We start from the raw sequence: 18,919 nt of genomic DNA, 5'->3' as shown, positions 1-18,919 counted from the left end.
AAGGGCTGTTCCTTGTGTTCGGATGCTGCATCCTTGGGGGCATGGCTGACACTGTCACCATCACAGATTCCCATGTTTATTTTGACAGTATTTTGGCCCATGAGAGTCAAGTGTTGCTAGGATATATTAAAATAATTTTCCAGTGGATGGAAGTTAAGTGTTTTGAAGAAGAAAGCCTTAATTTTTTTTTCTTGTTTGCATAAAGGTGCATGGGATTAGTGGTTCTCTTGGGTTGTCTTTTAAGTTCCGTCTAACTCTTTATTTTCAGCTCAGGATATTTTTATTGGGTTGCTGAGGTGGGAAAACAGACTTCTGACAAAGATAAGATGAGGACCTAGACAATGAGCCCTAATTAAGGGCAGTTCCCTTCCAAGTTCCCTGGGAACCACGAAGAAACAAGATGCAGCAAAGCCAAGGCCTGCCAGACGCTTCCTGCCAAGTTCCCGGCTCGTCTTTGAAACTTCTAGAGCCAGGCCACTGCCCTTGTTTCCCCATAGACTCCTGTGCAGAGATTCAGGAATCCCTGCTTTCCTCAGGCATGGCTAGGGTGACCTAAAGGCCCTCAGTTGACCAGACTCACGCTCCTGGGGAGGCCATGAAAATGTTCTGGAAGCAGCCGCAGGGCGCCCAGGCCCACAGACTGAGCCCGTGGTGGATCCAGAGAGGGGCCCACAGACTCCTGACCAGAGAAACAGCTCATGGGATCCACGAAACACAGCCCCTCTGATGCGCTGATTTCCATCAGATGAAGACTAAGGAAAATAAAACCAAGCCCCCACACAAATTCTCCCAGGAATAATGAGCCCTGCCCTCTCCGAAACTACCACTCACTAATTCCATGTTTCACTGCACTGTGGCTGTCTTTGCTGGCTGGCTGTTTCCTTTGCCAGTTATTTATTCATTCTGGGCTTTCAGTACTAGAGGTCTAGTGACTGGTTTGCCTTTTGAGATTCCACCCGGGAGAGACCGTTCAGGACAGAGTGCGCAGAAGGATTGCACTGGCCCCCGTTTCTGTGTACTTGGGGACTGGGCTCCCCCTTCCGGGATCCATGTGGAGGTATATAGGTTCTATCCAAATTAACTGTTCCCGCAGGACTTGCATTCAGGGCATCTCTGCTGAGTTGAGACACAATCCTCTCACTCCATCATCTGGCTTTCTGCTTATCTGCAGAGACAGTGAGCAATAATGCTTGGTTTTCTCTGCAGTGAAGGTTTTCCCTCTCTCTGCTTGGCTGCTAGAGCTTCAGCTGGGGGACAAGCCTGAGAATAAATGACAGCCATCCATCACATCTTACCTCCAGCTCCCCATGACACTCTAAACGCTGCTGCTTTCTGAAGCTCCCCTAGAGTAGCAGTACTGCTGCCTGTTTTCCTGGTTCAGGGGTCTTCAAACTGTAAGGATTTCCAAGAGCACCATTAAAGGAATCTCTCTGAAGATCATCACCTTTCATATATAGGGCAAAGTCTGTTCTGATTAAAAATGCGTCCTTTTCCCACTTTATATAAGAAAGGGGTACCCCTTGGTGATCAAGAACCTTACGAAGGTGCATTGCCCTAGTATTTAAAAGCCTCCAGGCCCAGACAAAGGAACAGTTCAAAATATTGGAGTAGGTGTATAGAAAGGAATGCATGCAGTGAGTGACAAAACAACAAAACCTAAAAAAACCAAGTAATTTCCAATGCTCTCTTTTAAATTATTTAAGAAAAACTTAATTGAATTGTCAGCTGAAGCAGTATTTAAACATTTATGATGATAGATCACTATGTGAATGTTAGCATTCAAAGAAGCAGTTCAAAGAATTAAATGACAGACTATTTCTATTTCCATCTACTTATTTATGTAAACTACTTTCTTAGCACTTAGACTTAACAAATAGGAATAGAGTCAATTCTAAACTTGTCTCATTCTACAGATCCATCATATTCATCCGTGGGTATACAAACTGATTTTTAAAAGATCCCATTCCTTTCATTATGAGATGTGTTTCCAATGAAATTGTTAACTTTTTATTTTTAAAAATCATTTATTGAAATTTGGGATTCCACTTGGTACAATGGCAGGCAAAGATCCTTTGAAACAACTCTTCTCTCCAGCAACAACTGAAAATGCTGCTGGGTTGTGTGTGTTGGGGGGGAAGTAATGCATCAGACACAGACCAAGATCTAGAGAACTGGGTGTATCTGACAATTGGCACCGTATTTCTCCTCTATTCAAACACTGACCTCAAAAGTAGCCCCTGAGAGACTAGGACACTAACCTGAGATTTTAACAGGGTCTCAGCATGGGGGAAATGACAAAGATTGGGATTCACGGGTCATCATGGAGACGAGACATAGAAAACATCCTAGACGACCTCTGGATGACTGAAGCCCTCATAAAGCCCAAGCTGAACTTCATGTCATCTTCAGTTCAGTTCAGTCTCTCAGTCTTGTCTGACTCTTTGCGACCCCATGGACTGAAACACACCAGGCCTCTCTGTCCATCACCAACTCCCACAGTTTACTCAAACTCATGTCCATTGAGTCAGTGATGCCATCCAACCATCTCATCCTCTGTCATCCCTTTCTCCTCTCACCTTCAATCTTTCCCAACATCAGTGTCTTTTCAAATGAGTCAGCTCTTTGCATCAGGTGACCAAAGTATTGGAGTTTCAGCTTCAGCCTCAGTCCTTCCAGTGAACATTCAGGACTGATTTCCTTTAAGATGGACTGGTTGGATCTCCTTGCAGTCCAAGGGACTCTCAAGAGTCTTCTCCAACACCACAGTTCAAAAGCATCAGTTCTTCGGTGCTCAGCTTTCTTTATAGTCCAACTCTCACATCCATGTATGACTACTGGAAAATCAAATCATCTTCATCTCTGACTAAATTCACTCTGGGTTGGGACCTCCACAGTGGTTCCCTAGTATAGACTCAGCCCTCCCAGTGCAGGGGGCCTGGATTCCATCCCTGCTCAGGGGACTACATCCCACATGCCGCAGATGAAAGATCCCATGTGCTGCAAGTAAGACCCGGTGCAGACAAATAAATAAATAGTTTAAAAAGTAAATTCACTCTGGGTTAAGATGGTCTGCCTGTAGTCTACATGCCCATGATAAACAAAAGCATATGCTTTCCAGAAGAAGTTAATAACATACAGAGTGTCAAATGATAGCTACAATTTTCCATATACAATAGAGAGCATTCAGCTATTAAAAAAAAAAAAAAACAGAATATGGGAAAACAAGGCCCAACTGAAAACACAGGGGAAATAAATAGACCAATCTTGACTGAAAAATCAAGAGAAACACAGTAGACAATAGACTCAAACCCACTGATCCAGATACCAGATGACCTAAAGAGAGGTGTGATAAAAGAACTAAGTGATGAAATGGAGACTTGTACTAGTAAACTGGAACCTTTTTTAAAAAAGTGAATTCTAGAGCTGAAGACAGCGCTCCAGCTTAAATAGGCAACAGGATGAAAAAAGGCAGGAAAGAATGTTCAAGACGTACGGGACATTGTGAAAAGGCCGCATGAGGAAGGGTTGGAGAGAGAGGATAAGACACAAGTGACATTTGAGAGATGACGTTTGAGAACTTTCCAAAATATCGAGTCACAGACTCAAGAAGTGCTGTGAAACCCAGGAGAGAACACCGTGGCTATGAGAACTGCTGACTCCTCAGACGACGAGAAAATCCTCACAGCGGCAGCATAAAATTGTGCAAAGACGCATGGATAGGACTGACAGCCGACTTTACAAAAGAAACGTTGAATCCAGAAAGACAATGCAATGATACTCCCAAAGCGATGGAAGGAAAACGTTCCTCTGTATTCAGTGAAAAATATCCTTCAGAAATGGAGGCAAAATAATGATTTTTTTTTTTCTAGAGACAGAGAACTGAGAGAACTTATTGCCAGCAGGTTTAGAGTAGAGGAAAGGCAAAACTCTTTAGGCAGAAGAAAAATGATCACGAATGGAAGTGCAGAGGTGGAGGAAGGAATGAAGAGCCACAGAAAGAGTAAGTGTGTAGAAAAAGATAAGTTAATAACAATAGCAATATTTCGTAATAATTTTTAGATTAAAAATTCATAAGGAATTAAAATACATGGCAAGAGAAGCGTAGAAGGTGGGATAAATGTAAAATTCAGAGTTGAAGTGTTCAAATGTCTCTTTGCATTGCCTGGAAAGTTATGGGAGTACAAATTTATATTTCAATAAACCAATATTTCAGTTAAAAAAAATCTTTAGGGCACGATGCCAGATAGAGGTTAATTAAAATATATAAATACATGGTAATAGAGGAGAGAAAATTGAACAATAATAATCGTACATACATAATCTGAAAGGAATTAAGAAAGGAGACAAAAGCTATCAAATGCATCATGAATTCAAGACATGTATTTGGGTGGCTGATTTAAACACAAAAATTTCCTTAAGTCCATTACATGTAGAAGTTGTTTTTTTTTTAACTAATATTTCATTAAATACTCCAATTACTCTGAAGGAGTCTATTTATATAAAGTTCAAAAGCAGGTAAAGCTAATCTACAGTGTTAGAATAGTGTTTACACTTGGAAGGGCAGTGACTAAAAGGGGGCGTGAGAAGTGCTCGTATGTGAAGGTCATGTTCTGTTTCCTGGGCTGGGTGCTGGCTACACAGCTGCATTTACTTTGTCAGAATTTGTTCAACAGTATATTTATCATTTATTCACTCTGTATGTGTTTTTGTTAAGCTTTAATAGAAATTTACATTAAAAACAACTATTATCAGACTGGATTAAAAAACAAAAACTAATATATGCTGCTTATAAAAGATGTACATTGGGACTTCCCTGATGGTTCAGCAGCTAAGACTCCAGGCTTCTACTGCAGGGGGCAGAGGTTCCACTTCTGGTCAGGGAACTAAGATCCCAGAGGCTGTGCAGTACGGCCAAAATGTAAAACAAAACAACTTACATTAAATGTAAGTATGCAGAAATGTTGAAAGTGATAGCATTTTTTAAAGACACAGCACACACTCACTCAACAAAGGAGAGCTGGTACAGCTATAACATTAGCTAGTGCAGACCCTAAGCTTAGACTGTTTTTAAATAAACAACAGTTGGTGTTGATATAAAAGTTCAATCTACCAAGAAGTTGTAATAATTCTAAATTTTAATGCTCCTAATTACACAATCTCAAAATAAATAAAGCAAACATTGATGAAACTAAAAGGAGAAATGAGTAAATTCACAATGGTGATAGATTTTTAAGACATCTTTCTCAGTAACTGATAAAAAAAAAAGAAAAGAAAAAGGTTAGAAAGATACAGAAAATTTATACAACATAATTAACATATTTACCTAATTGATATTACTAGAACTCTGTACCCAGCTACTGCTAAATACCCATCACTCCCAAGTGTACATGGAACGATTGTCAAAAATGACCGTATGTTAGCCATAGGGCATTTCTCAACAAATTGGAACTGTATGAAATTATACAGAATGTGTTCTCTGACTACAGTGCAATTATGGTCGATAATAGAAAAATTTAAATCCACACATTTGTAAAATAACCAGACACTTCTAAATAACTCATAGTTCAAAGAAGTAAGTATGGAAATTTGGAAAATATCTTAGACTGAGGAATAATAAAAATACTACATATAATGAAGAATTGATGCTTTTGAACTGTGGTGTTGGAGAAGACTCTTGAGAGTCCCTTGGACTGCAAGGAGATCCAACCAGTCCATTCTGAAGGAGATTAGCCCTGGGATTTCTTTGGAAGGAATGATGCTGAAGCTGAAACTCCAGTACTTTGGCCACCTCATGCGAAGAGTTGACTCATTGGAAAAGACTCTGATGCTGGGAGGGATTGGGGGCAGGAGGAGAAGGGGATGACAGAGGATGAGATGGCTGGATGGCATCACTGACTCGATGGATGTGAGTCTGAGTGAACTCCGGGAGTTGGTGATGGACAGAGAGGCCTGGTGTGCTGTGATTCATGGGGTCGCAAAGAGTCGGACACGACTGAGTGACTGAACTGAACTGAACTGAACATATAATGAAGTAGAATACAACTAACATATAATGAAGTAGAATACAACTAAAGTCATTCTTAAATGGAAATTAATAGTTACACATCCAAGTGATGACAAGGGTAGAGAAACACAGGCTCATATAATGCTGGGAGGAGCAAATTAATTTGACAGCTTTGAAAAACTCTTCGGAAGTATCTGATAATAAAGGTGAGCATACGCATATCCCAAATTTAGCAAATCTATTCCTACATTTGCTACATTCCTACATTTGTTGTAATCTACATAAGCAGATTACAACAGAAATGCATACCTAAGTGCATCCAAGAATGTGTACAAGAATGTTTATATCAGCATTACTCATAATTTTTAAAAAGTGGATATTCATACTAGAACTTTTGTGTCCTAATGTGTCTTTTGGAAGGAAGTTGGAAGTTACAACTAAAAAATGTCTTTGGTTTCTTATTACAAAAATAACAGGTATTTATTTTAGGAAAGTTTGTTCAATTCAATAAGCAATAATAGAAATTTAAAAGTCAACTATGATCCTTTTGTATCAGTTAGAAACTACTTAGCGCAAATTTTAGAAAACCTAGCCAACCGTGTACAATGGCTAAACACATAGGAATTTCTTTGTATCACATAAGTAGTATGTACTTTATGTGGTTCAGCAGCTTAACATGTCCTTTGAAAAACCTAGGCTCTTTCTATCCTTCTGCTCCATATTGGCATATTAACTTTTTATCTTCATGCTTGTTGACTCATGGTTTCAAAATGGCTGCCCCCAGTCCAGAGATCATATCCTTACAACCTACATTCCTAACTGCAAAAGGGGGAAAGAGATAGTGCTGGCACCTCATGTTTATTATTTATGTGGAAGCAAAGCTTCCCACTCGAAGCATCTCAGCAGATATCAATGCCAGTGGTGGGTCACGTGTCCATTCCTAGTCATAAGTGAGCCTGGGCACTTGAGAAAGTTTTCTTCTTTTTATACTAAGGGATGGAAAGGAACTTCGGAATGACTTCAGTTTAGCCCAGAATAAGTCTACCAAATCAGCCACTGAAATTATACCCTTTCTTATATTTTGTTATATTCACTTCCACTCTTTCTTAGACAAAATCATCTTTTAAATATTTACAAAAATGAGATAATTCCTTTACCAACTATTCACTAGCCTTTTTTTCCACATAAAATAGTATGCCAGTGAATACAAATGACATACTTTTAATTCCTGTATGGCATTTCATTATTTGGATGTGCCATAATTGAAACATACCTCTATTACCAAATGTTTAAATTGCTTCTTAATTTTATATTCTAAATAATATTATATTAAAGATGCTTGTATATGCAACTCTATTATCTTAGAATATGTTTTCTGAAGTGGCTTGCAAGGCAAAGCATGTATACAATCAAAATGGCAAAGGTATTACCTAACATTGCCACTATAGAGGAGCGCGACCCAGAAATTCACTCCTAGGCGCGTGCCCTCATATTGGTGTTTTTCAAACACTGGTCTTGATTCATAAGGACAGTGATATTCAATATGGATCACAAACCAGTGTTTTAAAAAACCCACGTAAAACAGCATAGAACAGGGATGTCAGCAGGCATCGCACATAGTTTGGTGCAACATCTGTTTCTTCTGTGAGTGTGTGTGTTCTGTGTCATGAAGCAAAATAGGTATTTTGCCACGGGTGACAAAAAGTTTTTTTAAAATGCTCCCATAGAGGAATGCTCGTGCCTGCCTCCTGATTCCAGCGTTCCTTCTTTTATCTCTGCTTCTTGTTAATTGCCTTGATAAGCAGTTCTGTAACAGTAACAAATTACAGTGGTGACGGCAATGTTCCTATTTGCTTCTGACCTAAATGAAAATGTGTCCCATGAAGTTTTGAAATGTAGAATTTTCACCATTGTTAATAACTAGCCTGTCAGTGAAGTTTCCATTTCCTCTTTACATCAAGTTTCACAGAGGTTTTCTTTTTTATTTATAATGAGTTGGATTTATTTTTAGTTAACTGTTATGATTAATTTCTAGTTTTATTACCTGTGGTCAGAGATAATACGCATTGTGCTATAAAGGTTCTACTTCTGGGAAGTTACTGAGATTTTCTCTGTGGATGAGAATATGGTCAGCTTTTCCAACTGTTGTATTTTTATAATACTTCCATTCTTATAAGAATTCTATAGTAATAAGATTCAATAATAATAAGATAAATTTTCAATGTCTATTGACTACACTTGGGCTTCCCAGGTGGCTCAGATGGTAAAGAATTCACCTGCAATGCAGGAGACCCTGGTTTGGTCCCTGGGTCAGGAAGATCTCCTGGAGAAGGGAATGCCTACCCACTCCAGTATTCTTGCCTGGAGAATCCCAAGAACAGAGGAGCCTGGTGGGCTACAGTGCATAGGGTCGCAAAGAGCTGGACACGACTGAGGTGACTGAGCTTGCACACACATTGAATACAACTTATTGATACTAACATTCAAAGCCTCTGTATCTTTATCTTATATATTTCTTTATTCTTTATATCTTGAGCTGTCATTAAAGTCTCCCACCAAGACTGTAATTTTGCACTTTATATTTCCAAGCCTTCTGTGTGTTGTGTTGTGTATATTTATTGTATGTAAATACTAACTCACATTCTAAATGATTAATGTGGATTTGTAGCTGTTTCAGGCTTATGAGACCATAATCAACTTTAATACTATTGATAGACCTGATATTTTGGTTTACTTTTGGTGGGTTTCTTTGGTCTACTCTTTTATATCTAACATTTCTGTGTCCTTTTACTTAAACTATAAATTTAAAAAAATAGTTTATAGTTACTTCATGTTGACATTCTTGCAAGAATAGAGTGTAACCCATTCACATTTATTTTGAAACAAGTATATTTGATTTTCTCTTTAATTATGCTTTCAGTATTAGTGCTTCTTGGATATTTCCTTTCTAAAAAAACTTCTCATGTACTTTGATTTTTACGCATCTTTTTTTTCCTTTAGTGACTTGGAAGTTATGCATACAACGTTTTTCTGTATATTCCAATCATTTAAGTGTCTAGAATAAAAGCTATATATTAATGATTCCTTCCTGCTAACAAAAGTAAAAATGCTTTTCCTTTAATTTTTGTTGAAATAACTTGGAACTTTGGATACAGGTTATTAAACATTTTTAAAATATGCATCTTATTTTTCAAAAAAAAATTTTCACATAACTACATTAATACTTATTACTAATACTTAACTGTTTTTTGAGACTTCATCATTTGCTGTTGTTTTATTTTAAAACCCTATCTTATTCATTCTTAGATTCTTTTATTTTGACTTATTTCTCAATAAACTTGAGTAAATCTTAATAGTATTGAAATATCTCTGTCTTTAGTTTCCATAATTTCTGTCCATGCATGTCTGAATTCATCAGGTACTATTTTAAAAGAATACCTGAAGTTTCAGAGTCAGGTAACCCTAGATTCTAATGCTAGCTCCTCCTCACACTTGCGCTGTGGCAGTGGGACAATCTCGCTACCTTTCTGACTCAGTTTCTCCTGATAAAATGGAGGCACGATCCAGTATTATATAGGATTCATAAGGATTATACCAAGTTTACATGGGACTCATTTTCTCTGGGCTACAAGAAAGACTGTCTGGCCTCCAGACCCCTCCTTGCCTAGGAATGTTGCCCTTCTTGCTGGTCTCCACACACCTTATTGTTTCTCCCTTTGAACTCTTGTTTCCACTGCTCTCATCTCTTGGGCATCTCTTTCTTTCCACCTCCATCCCCCAACACAGCAGCCAGACACAGTCTATAAGACTGAGTCCAAATGGGGATTCGAGGAAAGCTTCCAGAAGGAAACAATATCTGAATTACATGTGCCTGTGTCTGAGTTCCCTTACCACCCAGAAAACAGGCATCTCACTTTAGACTTCAAGTCTGACACTGTTTTCACGAGGTCCTCTCCCACTAGGCTAGATTCTAGAACAAAACCGGATGGAGATGCTATGTCTGAACATAGTGACCTAGTTGGTGCCCAAGAAATAGACTCAACTATTTTAAACTGAGGCTGGCTCATTCCTCTCCTGCTCCATTTTCTGATGATAAGGTTTGGTGGCTCTTTCTTAGGGCAACCATTTCAACTTGTTCAGGGCCTGTGACGAAAAAACTGAGACCACAGCAGCTCCTAACATCTAAATGCCTTTCATTCTTTTACTTCATTTTGGAAGAGGCAAGAGTTTAGCTTAGAATCCTTTCGTGAAGTCAGTGATTTTTAGGCATTTCCATCAGTACAGTACTTCTGAGTCCAGTCAGACTATTGTTCCCAAGCTAGTCAGATACTACCTTATACTTGATACTGGGCTTCCCTTATGGCTCAGCTGGTAAAGAATCTGCCTACAGTGCGAGAGACCTGGGTTCAATCCCTGGGTTGGGAAGATCCTCTGGAGAAGGGAAAGGCTTCCCACTCCAATATTCTGGACTGGAGAATTCCATGGACTGGATAGTCCACGGGGTTGCAAAGAGTCAGACATGACTGAGCGACTTTCGCTTTCACTTTCTCTACTTGATTCTAGAACAGGCAAAGATACACTAGAAGAATTAGTAGTTGTAAAAATTCTATAGAAAAAAACGTTGAGACATTTTGTGTTCTGATTAATTTTTGTCATTGTTTCAAACTGAGAAAGATAACCATTAACCAATTTTGCCAGTTCTTGTCAGAAGATACCAGTGTTGTACCGTCATCCATCATTCACTCACTCAGTTGTGTTCGACACTTTGCAATCCCATGGACTGCAGCATGCAGTCCTTCACTATCTCCCAGAGTTTGCTCAAACTCCATTGACTCAATGTCCATTGAGTCTGTGATTCCATCTGACCATCTCATCCTCAGTCACCCTCTTCTCCTCCTACCCAAGTGTTGTATAGAAATGACATTTAAGACCCACTTAAACAAAATTAGAGCTAAATACACCAGCTATCACTAATACATTTTTATTTAATAAAAAGGAACAAAAATTTTTGTTTCAACTAATGTTATTTGCTTCCTAAAATTGTCCTATGACCCTATCTTGATTACTGAAGAAGGTAACCATTTACCATCTTTCTCCTCCTTAGGCTGTGAAGTTGAGATTCTTGGTGTCAGACCTACTTACTGCCTCGAGTATAAATCTGTCCCAACGGATATCAATTTTGTCAATGCAGTCAGCGGCGCTCTTGACGTCTTCAAGTGAGTGTCCCAAATTCTTAGCCATGCCAGTGTTCTTCCTTGTTTCCAGGCCCAATAAAGAATGCTTTAATGGATTAAGAACCCTTTGGGACAGGTGGCACAATGTTTCAGAGAGGTGGTGAGCCTTTCACATGGTGATTGCTACCTGCTAGCATGAGAAATTTTAGGTAGGAGCGGTCTTTGGAAACGCTGAATTGAGGGCAAGGAAGTCTCTAGGTATTTGGGACTTTCTTCTTTATGTTGATGGATAGTAGAGAAGCCATGTGAATGTCAGCGTTTCTCTAATCATGATATAGTGAATGCTTGGCTATCAGAAGACGTTGATAAGTTTTTGGCCAAAAAAAAAAAAAAGGCAAGATCTGTGTTGGAAAAAGTTTGGAGAAATTGCCTACTCTGCCATCTTCTTGGAAACGTACAAAGCCTATTGGCACATTAGAACATAAAAGCTTTTTTCTTCTTCCCCATGGAACTATCATCACACCTAGTTTGAAAGAACGCAGGTCAGTAGAGCTCTCCTGAATAGCAGACGAGAGTCAGGGAAACTGACTTAACTTCTAAGTCTTGAATTTTTTCACAGTCAACAATTTCAACTATCCCTTTAAACTGCCTCCATTTCTCTCTGCCTATTTTCCTTCTTTCCAATCCATTTCAGTAAGGAAAGTGGATGTGACATCCTGAACTTTTTTACATTGCAAAGAGATCTGGACAGAATCCTAAGGTGATGGGAGATCTGGGTGTCCCTGAAACCCCAGGGCTGGGGGCCCCACATAGCTTTCAGGTAACTGGGCTCATGGCCACATGTCCTTCTGGCATGGTTCCTGGGCTGGAGGCTATAAAGGGCCAGAAACAGATCTGTAGGCGTTCCCATCTGTCGCTCCTCACCCGGCCCCTCCATTACAAATGAGCTGACCTGTGATGGAGACCAGACCCATGTGTAAAACAGCTGGCCACCAAGAATTTGTCAGCTAAGCTCCAAACAGGCAAGCGCGCTCAGCCCTTGAAGACTCCGGTCCCTCATGAATCAACGTGCTCCCACATAGACGTCTTTCACAAAGGCATGCATATAAATCCCCAAATTGCGAGCATCGCAGCTCCAGTGTTCCTGGCATCTGGGGTTGACAGCTTCCCGACACAAAGCCATCAGGTAAACCTGTGAGACTTACTAGCTTTCTGACCACATGGAGATTTATGAATATGCCAAATAGCCTTAAAGAAGCCAGCCCAGTGGCTGCTGTATTAAGGTGCAGTGTCTAAAATGTAGTGACCTGAAAGCATTTCTTGAACTTCAGGGCAACCAGTCAACCCTGTGAAATTCTTCCCACGTCCAAGCCCCACCCTGGGGGTGCGCACAGAAAACAGGAGGTACTGTGTGGACCAGCACGTCTGGGATGCTCCAGGCTCAACTACACAAGGCAGCTAAATGCGGAGGCATGTCTGAGGGCATGATTTTGTGGAAAGTTCCATTATGCGCAAACATGGTGAAGGAAATGCCATCAGCCCCTCAGTGTAATGAACACAGGCCTCAAAAAAGTTTAGGGATTGGTATGAAAATGCCATTCCTGAGTAAGAGCTTTTCCCCACCGCCTACATTATGGGGACCCTCAGGGACATTTTGTTCTCTGCTGTCTGTAAATGCAGGGGGATTTGTTATTAGGCATCCACATGTTAGCAAGGATGAATGATGATAATATTATTTGTGAGAAACAACCAAATAATAACTGAACCCAGTCCCCACCATGGAGGACGGACTGATGCTGAAGCTGAAACTCCAATGCTTTGGCCACTTGATGTAAACAGCCGACTCATTGGAAAAGACCCTGATGCTAAAAAAATTGAGGGCAGAAGGGGAAGGGGGAGAGAGAGGATGGGAGGGTTGGACGGCATCACCAACTCAATGGACATGAGTTTGGGCAAGCTCTGGGAGATAGTGAAGGACAGGGAAGCCTCGTGTGCTGCTGACCATGGGGTCACAGAGTTGGACATGACTTAGCAACTGAACAACATCGTGGAGGAGAGAGGACACGGTATTTGTTAAAGAAGGACCAGTCTGTTTTGTTCTAAAAAGAGATAATCACGCTTGACTGGCAATTTCCCTTACCTTGAAAGCCGTGTCTCCTCCAAACCATGAATGAAGTACACCTCGAGGTATGAGAACGTCACAGTATCATTAAAGGTTGTGCCCTCTTGATGAGTATGACCATGGAGAAGGAAGATGCAGGGCTGACCCTGCTCTGGACTCCATCCCTGTGCAATGAATGGCATTGGTGTGGACATTCAAAAGCCTGGGCTTGTGGTGTCCTGACCCTGGACGTGAAAGGTTCACAATTTCCAATCCTAGCCATGACTCCCGCTGGAGAATAGATAGGCTACCCTCTTCAGTATTCTTGGGTTTTCCTGGTGGCTCAGACTGCAAAGAATCCATCTGCAGTGCAGGAGACCTGGGTTCGATCCCTGGGTTGGGAAGATGCCCTGGAGGAGGGTGTGGCAACCCACTCCAGTATTGTTGCCTGGAGAATCCCATGGACAGAGGAGCCGGGTGGGCTACAGGCCACGGGGTCACAGAGAGTCAGACACGACTGAGCGACTAAGCACACACAGCACAGCAGCCGCGACTCGGGTCTGTGAGGCCTTGAGCAACTCCTTGCATCCTTTTTGGCCTATTTTCTCACCTGCAAAATCTGCCAAAGCTTTTCTCTGGGGACGCTTTTCACCACAGACCCACAGCCTGGAGGCGTATCCAACAGAGCTCACGCCAGGAAATGAGAGCGACTAGGTCTCGCCACTGCCTTCGCCGCACCTCAACACCCGGCTTTCTTGGGGTTGGCGGGACCCGATAGCCGAATGACAGCCATTTCCACAAGTCCATTGGGCTATGCAGAATGTTTCCCCATTGGTGCACGGGCTGCTGAGTCCTTTCAGGGTGTTGGGTCAGGATGTCGAGTCAGCCCCACCGGGGTCTCAGTGCTGGCTCTGCTTCTCATGAGCTGAGTGATATGGACAACCATCTTGAGCTCTTTGTTTTCGGTATTTGTTCCTGATATGGTTGCCATCAGGATGAATTCTGATAATGCATAAAAAGCCCTCAACATAGTGCCTGACCCAGAATAGCTATCATTTATTGAGCACTTGGGGCTTCCCTCCTCTGTGCCTCAGCTGTAAAAAAATCCACCTGCAATGCAGGAGATACAGGTTCGATCCCTGGGTTGGGAAGATCCCCTGGAGGAGGACACGGCAACCCACTCCAGTATTCTTGCCTTGAGAATCCCATGGGCAGAGGAGCCTGGTGGGCTATACAGTCCATGGGGTCACAAAGAATCGGACACAACTGAAGCGATCTAGCACGCACACACACATTGAGAACTTACTATTATTATACCTTCAACGGACAGTTACAGAGCTCCTACTGTATGCCAGATCCTAGGCTGAGCTGAGATACATGGAGAATGAATGCACCCCAGGGCAAAAGAACCCCGGAGTTTAGAGGGGAGAAGGATATATAAATGGGCGATTAGAGCACAGTGTGAAGAATCACAACCTGGAGATGAACCAGGAATGCTGCAGGAGTGCCCAGAAGGACTACCCAGCTGAGCCTGGGCATCCAGACATGCCCTGAGACCTGTAGGACGGGTGAGGGTGTTCATTCGTGCAACCACGCTCTTGAACTACTCTGGAGTTCTTTTTCCTCTGCTGTAGATCGCAAGGCCCAAGGCACTGCAGGCGTTCAGGACACACATCCTCTCATTCTAAGGGTCAGGGAGACCACACCCAGAGAGAACTTGCTGCCTCCCTTGTGTGTTTAGATAGAGTTTTTCGAGATGAATAAGGCAGTCTGCCAAGAGTATTTGTTATTAATCTTTGTAAAGCCCAAGCAAAGGAGTTAGCCTTCATTCCTTTTCCGTTGCTTCCTCTTTTGTCGGTTGCTCGTACTGCTACACTCGTCATCACCAGCATCTTCACCAATGTAGCTCTGTTCCCCTGCTTTGGGAGGAGTTGGGGGCAGGGCAGTCACAGTGGGAAGCCCCCAGCTGTGCAGGGCAGGGCAGGCACTTGGCCCCGTGTTTTCTCTCCTCCCTGACTCCCTCAGCCTCTTAGTCCAGTTCATCTCTCTAGTTCCCACTCGGTCTCAGCCCCACGTGGAGGCTTACATAGCTGGGTTTTTACCACCAGTACTCTGGCCCAGAGCGGGCATTTAGCCAGAACCGAGTCTTCCTGGGAGGCAGGAAGTGTGGTCAGTGCTAGAATTCACTCTGTGTCCACCCTGGAACTGAGCCTTCCTGGGTGCCCAGGGAACAAGCGTGCTGGGAGTGTCTGCTGATGTCAAGCCTTGAACACAAACCTGTCTGCCTCCTGCAAGGTGGCCTGGTAAAGCTTGCTGTTATCCTTGCCGGTCAGTTGCACCTCCAGCTCAGTGTTTTCTTTAGAGGCTTCCTCGAAGGCCAGCAGTAATGGGACAGCCGTTACTTGAATGATCGCTTCTCTTTTCTCTAATCTTCCGAAGCCACCGGGCAGGAAGGGGGGCTTTCAGAACCGTCCCCTGCCTGTGGCCGCCTCTTCCGACTCCTGGGTCCTGATGAGCTGAGAGCGGAGGTGATGCGGAAGCACATTCTGTGGCTTTCGTCGCCATGGTGCCCAGGACTGGCAGGTCTAGATGCGCTCTTCCTGTCTCTCCCTCGGAGAACCCGCTTGCTCGTTTTAGGGTGTCAGCTGTGCCGGGCCTACAGGCCCGCCCCCACCGGGGCCGCAGGTCGGGAGGGGAGAAGGCTGGGGGGCTTCTCTCAGCCGCACCTCTCTCCCTGCCCCCCAGGAGCGGCCAGGCGGACCTGGCGGCCATCTACTACGAGCGCGTCGACGTGGAAGGCCACCATTATGGGCCGTCGTCACCACAGAGGAAAGACGCCGTGAAGGCCGTGGACACCGTGATGGCGTACATGACCAAGTGGATCCAGGTGACCGGAAACCCAGCCCACTGGGCTAACCTCCCCCCTGTCCCTCTCCCCTGTCTCCTGGACTGTCCCAGCCCTCGGCATCGCCCTTCTTACTCTGAGAGCTGACTGGGCCAGCTTGAGGGTCTGGGGGTGGAGGGGTAGGTTCATTTTTTCTTCATACAGTGAAAGTCGCTCAGTCGTGTCCAACTCTTTGCGACCCCATGGACTATACCATCCCTGGAACTCTCCAGGCCAGAATACTGGAGTGGGCAGCCTTTCCCTTCTCCAGGAGATCTTCCCAACCCTAGGGATTGAACCCAGGTCTCCCGCATTGCAGGGGGATTCTTCACCAGCTGAGCCCCCAGGGAAGCTTTTCTTCATGTAGCGTCTCCCAAGCCACCACAAGATCCCCTGTGAGCAGCCAGGCCAGTGGTGCTGAAGTGACCTGATCTGCATGGCTGCCTGGCTCAGCGGGTGAAACGGGCCGATGCTTTACCCCAAGCCTATCAGTCTGGTCACCAGGTCGCCATGGGCATCAAAACCAGGCCTGGGTTTTCTCCCTGAATGACTTTAAGCAAAGTATTATTTCTTAATTTTATTTTTTTATGGCAGTATAGTTGATTTGAAATGTGCTAATGTCAGGTGTACAGCAAAGCAATTCAGTTACACACACATACACACACACATATATATATGGTTCTTTTTCATTATAGGCTATTACAATGTATTGAATATAGTCCCTTGTATTTTTACAGTATTCCCAGGTGGCGGCCCAGTGGTAAAGAATACACCTGCCAAACAGGAGCTTCAGGAGATGCGGGTTTGATCCCTGAGTTAGGAAGATCCCCTGGAGGAGGGCATGGCAACCCACTCCAGTATTCTTGCCTGGAGAATCCCATGGACAGAGGAGCCTGGCAGGCCACAGTCCATGGGTTTGCAAAGAGTTGGACACGACTTAGTAACTAAACCACCACCACCACCTTATGTTCATTTTATATACAGTAGTGTATATGTTAATCCCAACCTCCTAATTTATCCTTCTCCTTCCACTTTCCCCTTTGGTAGCCATAAGTTTGATTTCTATGCCCATGAGTCTAATTCTGTTTTGTAAATAATTTCATTTGAAGCATTTTTTTTAGATTCCACCTAAAAATGATATATTATATTTGAATTTCTCTGTCTGACTTAAAGCATTAATTTTTAAAATTTTCCTGGGCTTAATTTTTCAAACGTGTGTAAAATGGGCAAGTGATAGTCGTCATATTTCCCACATGAGTATGTTGCAAGCCCCAAAGAGGACGAAAACCGACTGGCTACCTTAAAAACCTGGAGCCCGTACGTATCATGTTCAGCATGGGCTCCCGGGCTCCCCTCCCCAAAGTGCTTCTGCTACGATTTTGAGCCGTGTTGCATCAAGGCAGACAAGTAGGTGATTAAATTCAGAACTGAGGACGAACTCTTTCTCCTATAGCCCGTAAGTAAGGACTTTGGGAAGGTCAGGTACACACTGTTATATTTAAAGTGGATAACCAACAAAAACCTGCTGTATAGCACAGGGAACTCTGCTCAGTGTTATGTGGCAGCCTGGATGGGCGGGGAGTTTGGGGGGAGAGTGGATACATGTATATGAACGGCTGAGTCCCTTCACTGTTCACCTGAAACTATCATAGCATTGTTAATTGGCTATACCCCAATACAAAATGAATGTTTTTGGTGTGAAAAAAAAAATTAAAAAAAAAAAGAAAACACCTCTTTGCAAGACAGCCAGTATTGAGACGGCCCTTTTATGGACGCCGTCCTGACCGCCTCTCCTGCCCCCCACCCACCCCCAAGGAACGGGATCTGCAGGACGACCTTAACGTCATCATCTTCTCAGATCACGGGATGACTGACATTTCCTGGACAGACAAAGTGATCAAGCTGGATAACTACATCAACCTCCGTGACCTGCAGCAGCTGAAGGGGCGAGGGCCAGTCGTGAGCCTGTGGCCAGCCCCCGGGAAGCATTCTGAGGTAAGAAGGGTGGGTGGTGGGCCCAGTCAGGGGGGGACGGGGGTGTCTGTGGTGGGTCTTTATCTGTAGTTTCAAGGCGGAAACGCCGGGCAACCTCGGGATGCCAGGACTCTGGAGACAGATGACCCACCCGGCCCCTCCCTTGCTGGGTGACCTCTGTCCAGCGGTTCATCTTCCCGTGTCTTCCCTTGTCTGAGATGAGCTCAGAACATTAGTGGCTCTGAAGTGAGATGAAGGATGTGCAGTGCTCAGCGTGCCAAGGGCCCAGCCCCTAACAGGGCTGCTTTCTTCCTGGGTGACACGCAGCACGTGTCAGGCACAGCTGGCGCAGTGGATGCCCGCACTGGGAGCTCTTCTTTGGAAGAAAGCGGCCAGTCTGATCTGTTCCCATCAGGGCACGGGGAGAAGGTGACCAGTGAAACCAGGCTGAGGCTGCGTGTGCCTTAGGTTGGCCAGGGATGGGACTCCAACCCTCAGCAGCTGAGCAGCTCCCTGACCAGCCTTCCTGCTGCATCTCTGTCCTGCCTGGGAGCTGGCGGCATGGTTGCCGCCCTCCTGGGTGGCTCTGAAGCACGGAGAAGCTTGCTGGGCCCACGGCAGGGAATGCAGACGGTCACCAAGGACAGTGATCACCCCTGGAGAGCGCCATTCCCAAGAGGGTGTGGCAGTCCTTGCCCCCGGGAACTGGGCACCTAAGATGGCAAGACCCCCACTCACTTGTCCCTCCGAACAGTACTTCGTCTGAGTGGCTGGGCCACCCC

General features: G+C 43.8%; 1 protein-coding gene and 1 long non-coding RNA gene across 2 annotated transcripts in view; one reads left to right on the top strand and one right to left on the bottom strand.

The window, feature by feature from the left end:
- Positions 1–18,919, top strand: part of ENPP6 (ectonucleotide pyrophosphatase/phosphodiesterase 6) — an 80,648-nt gene that overhangs the window by 40,563 nt on the left and 21,166 nt on the right. Inside the window, exons 3-5 of the mRNA XM_010835751.1 lie at positions 11,109–11,220; positions 16,025–16,166; positions 17,979–18,158. Of these exons, the coding sequence (XP_010834053.1) occupies positions 11,109–11,220; positions 16,025–16,166; positions 17,979–18,158 (434 nt within the window). The remainder of the gene's footprint in view (positions 1–11,108; positions 11,221–16,024; positions 16,167–17,978; positions 18,159–18,919) is intronic.
- The window catches only part of LOC104985534, a 32,159-nt gene that overhangs the window by 10,944 nt on the left and 2,296 nt on the right, over positions 1–18,919 (bottom strand). The gene's annotated exons all lie outside the window — the stretch shown is intronic.

This window comes from Bison bison, unplaced genomic scaffold, assembly GCF_000754665.1.
Source record: "Bison bison bison isolate TAMUID 2011002044 unplaced genomic scaffold, Bison_UMD1.0 scf7180017864050, whole genome shotgun sequence".
In the NCBI taxonomy this organism is placed as follows: Eukaryota; Metazoa; Chordata; class Mammalia; order Artiodactyla; family Bovidae; genus Bison; species Bison bison.
This window is presented reverse-complemented; position numbering and strand designations above follow the sequence as displayed.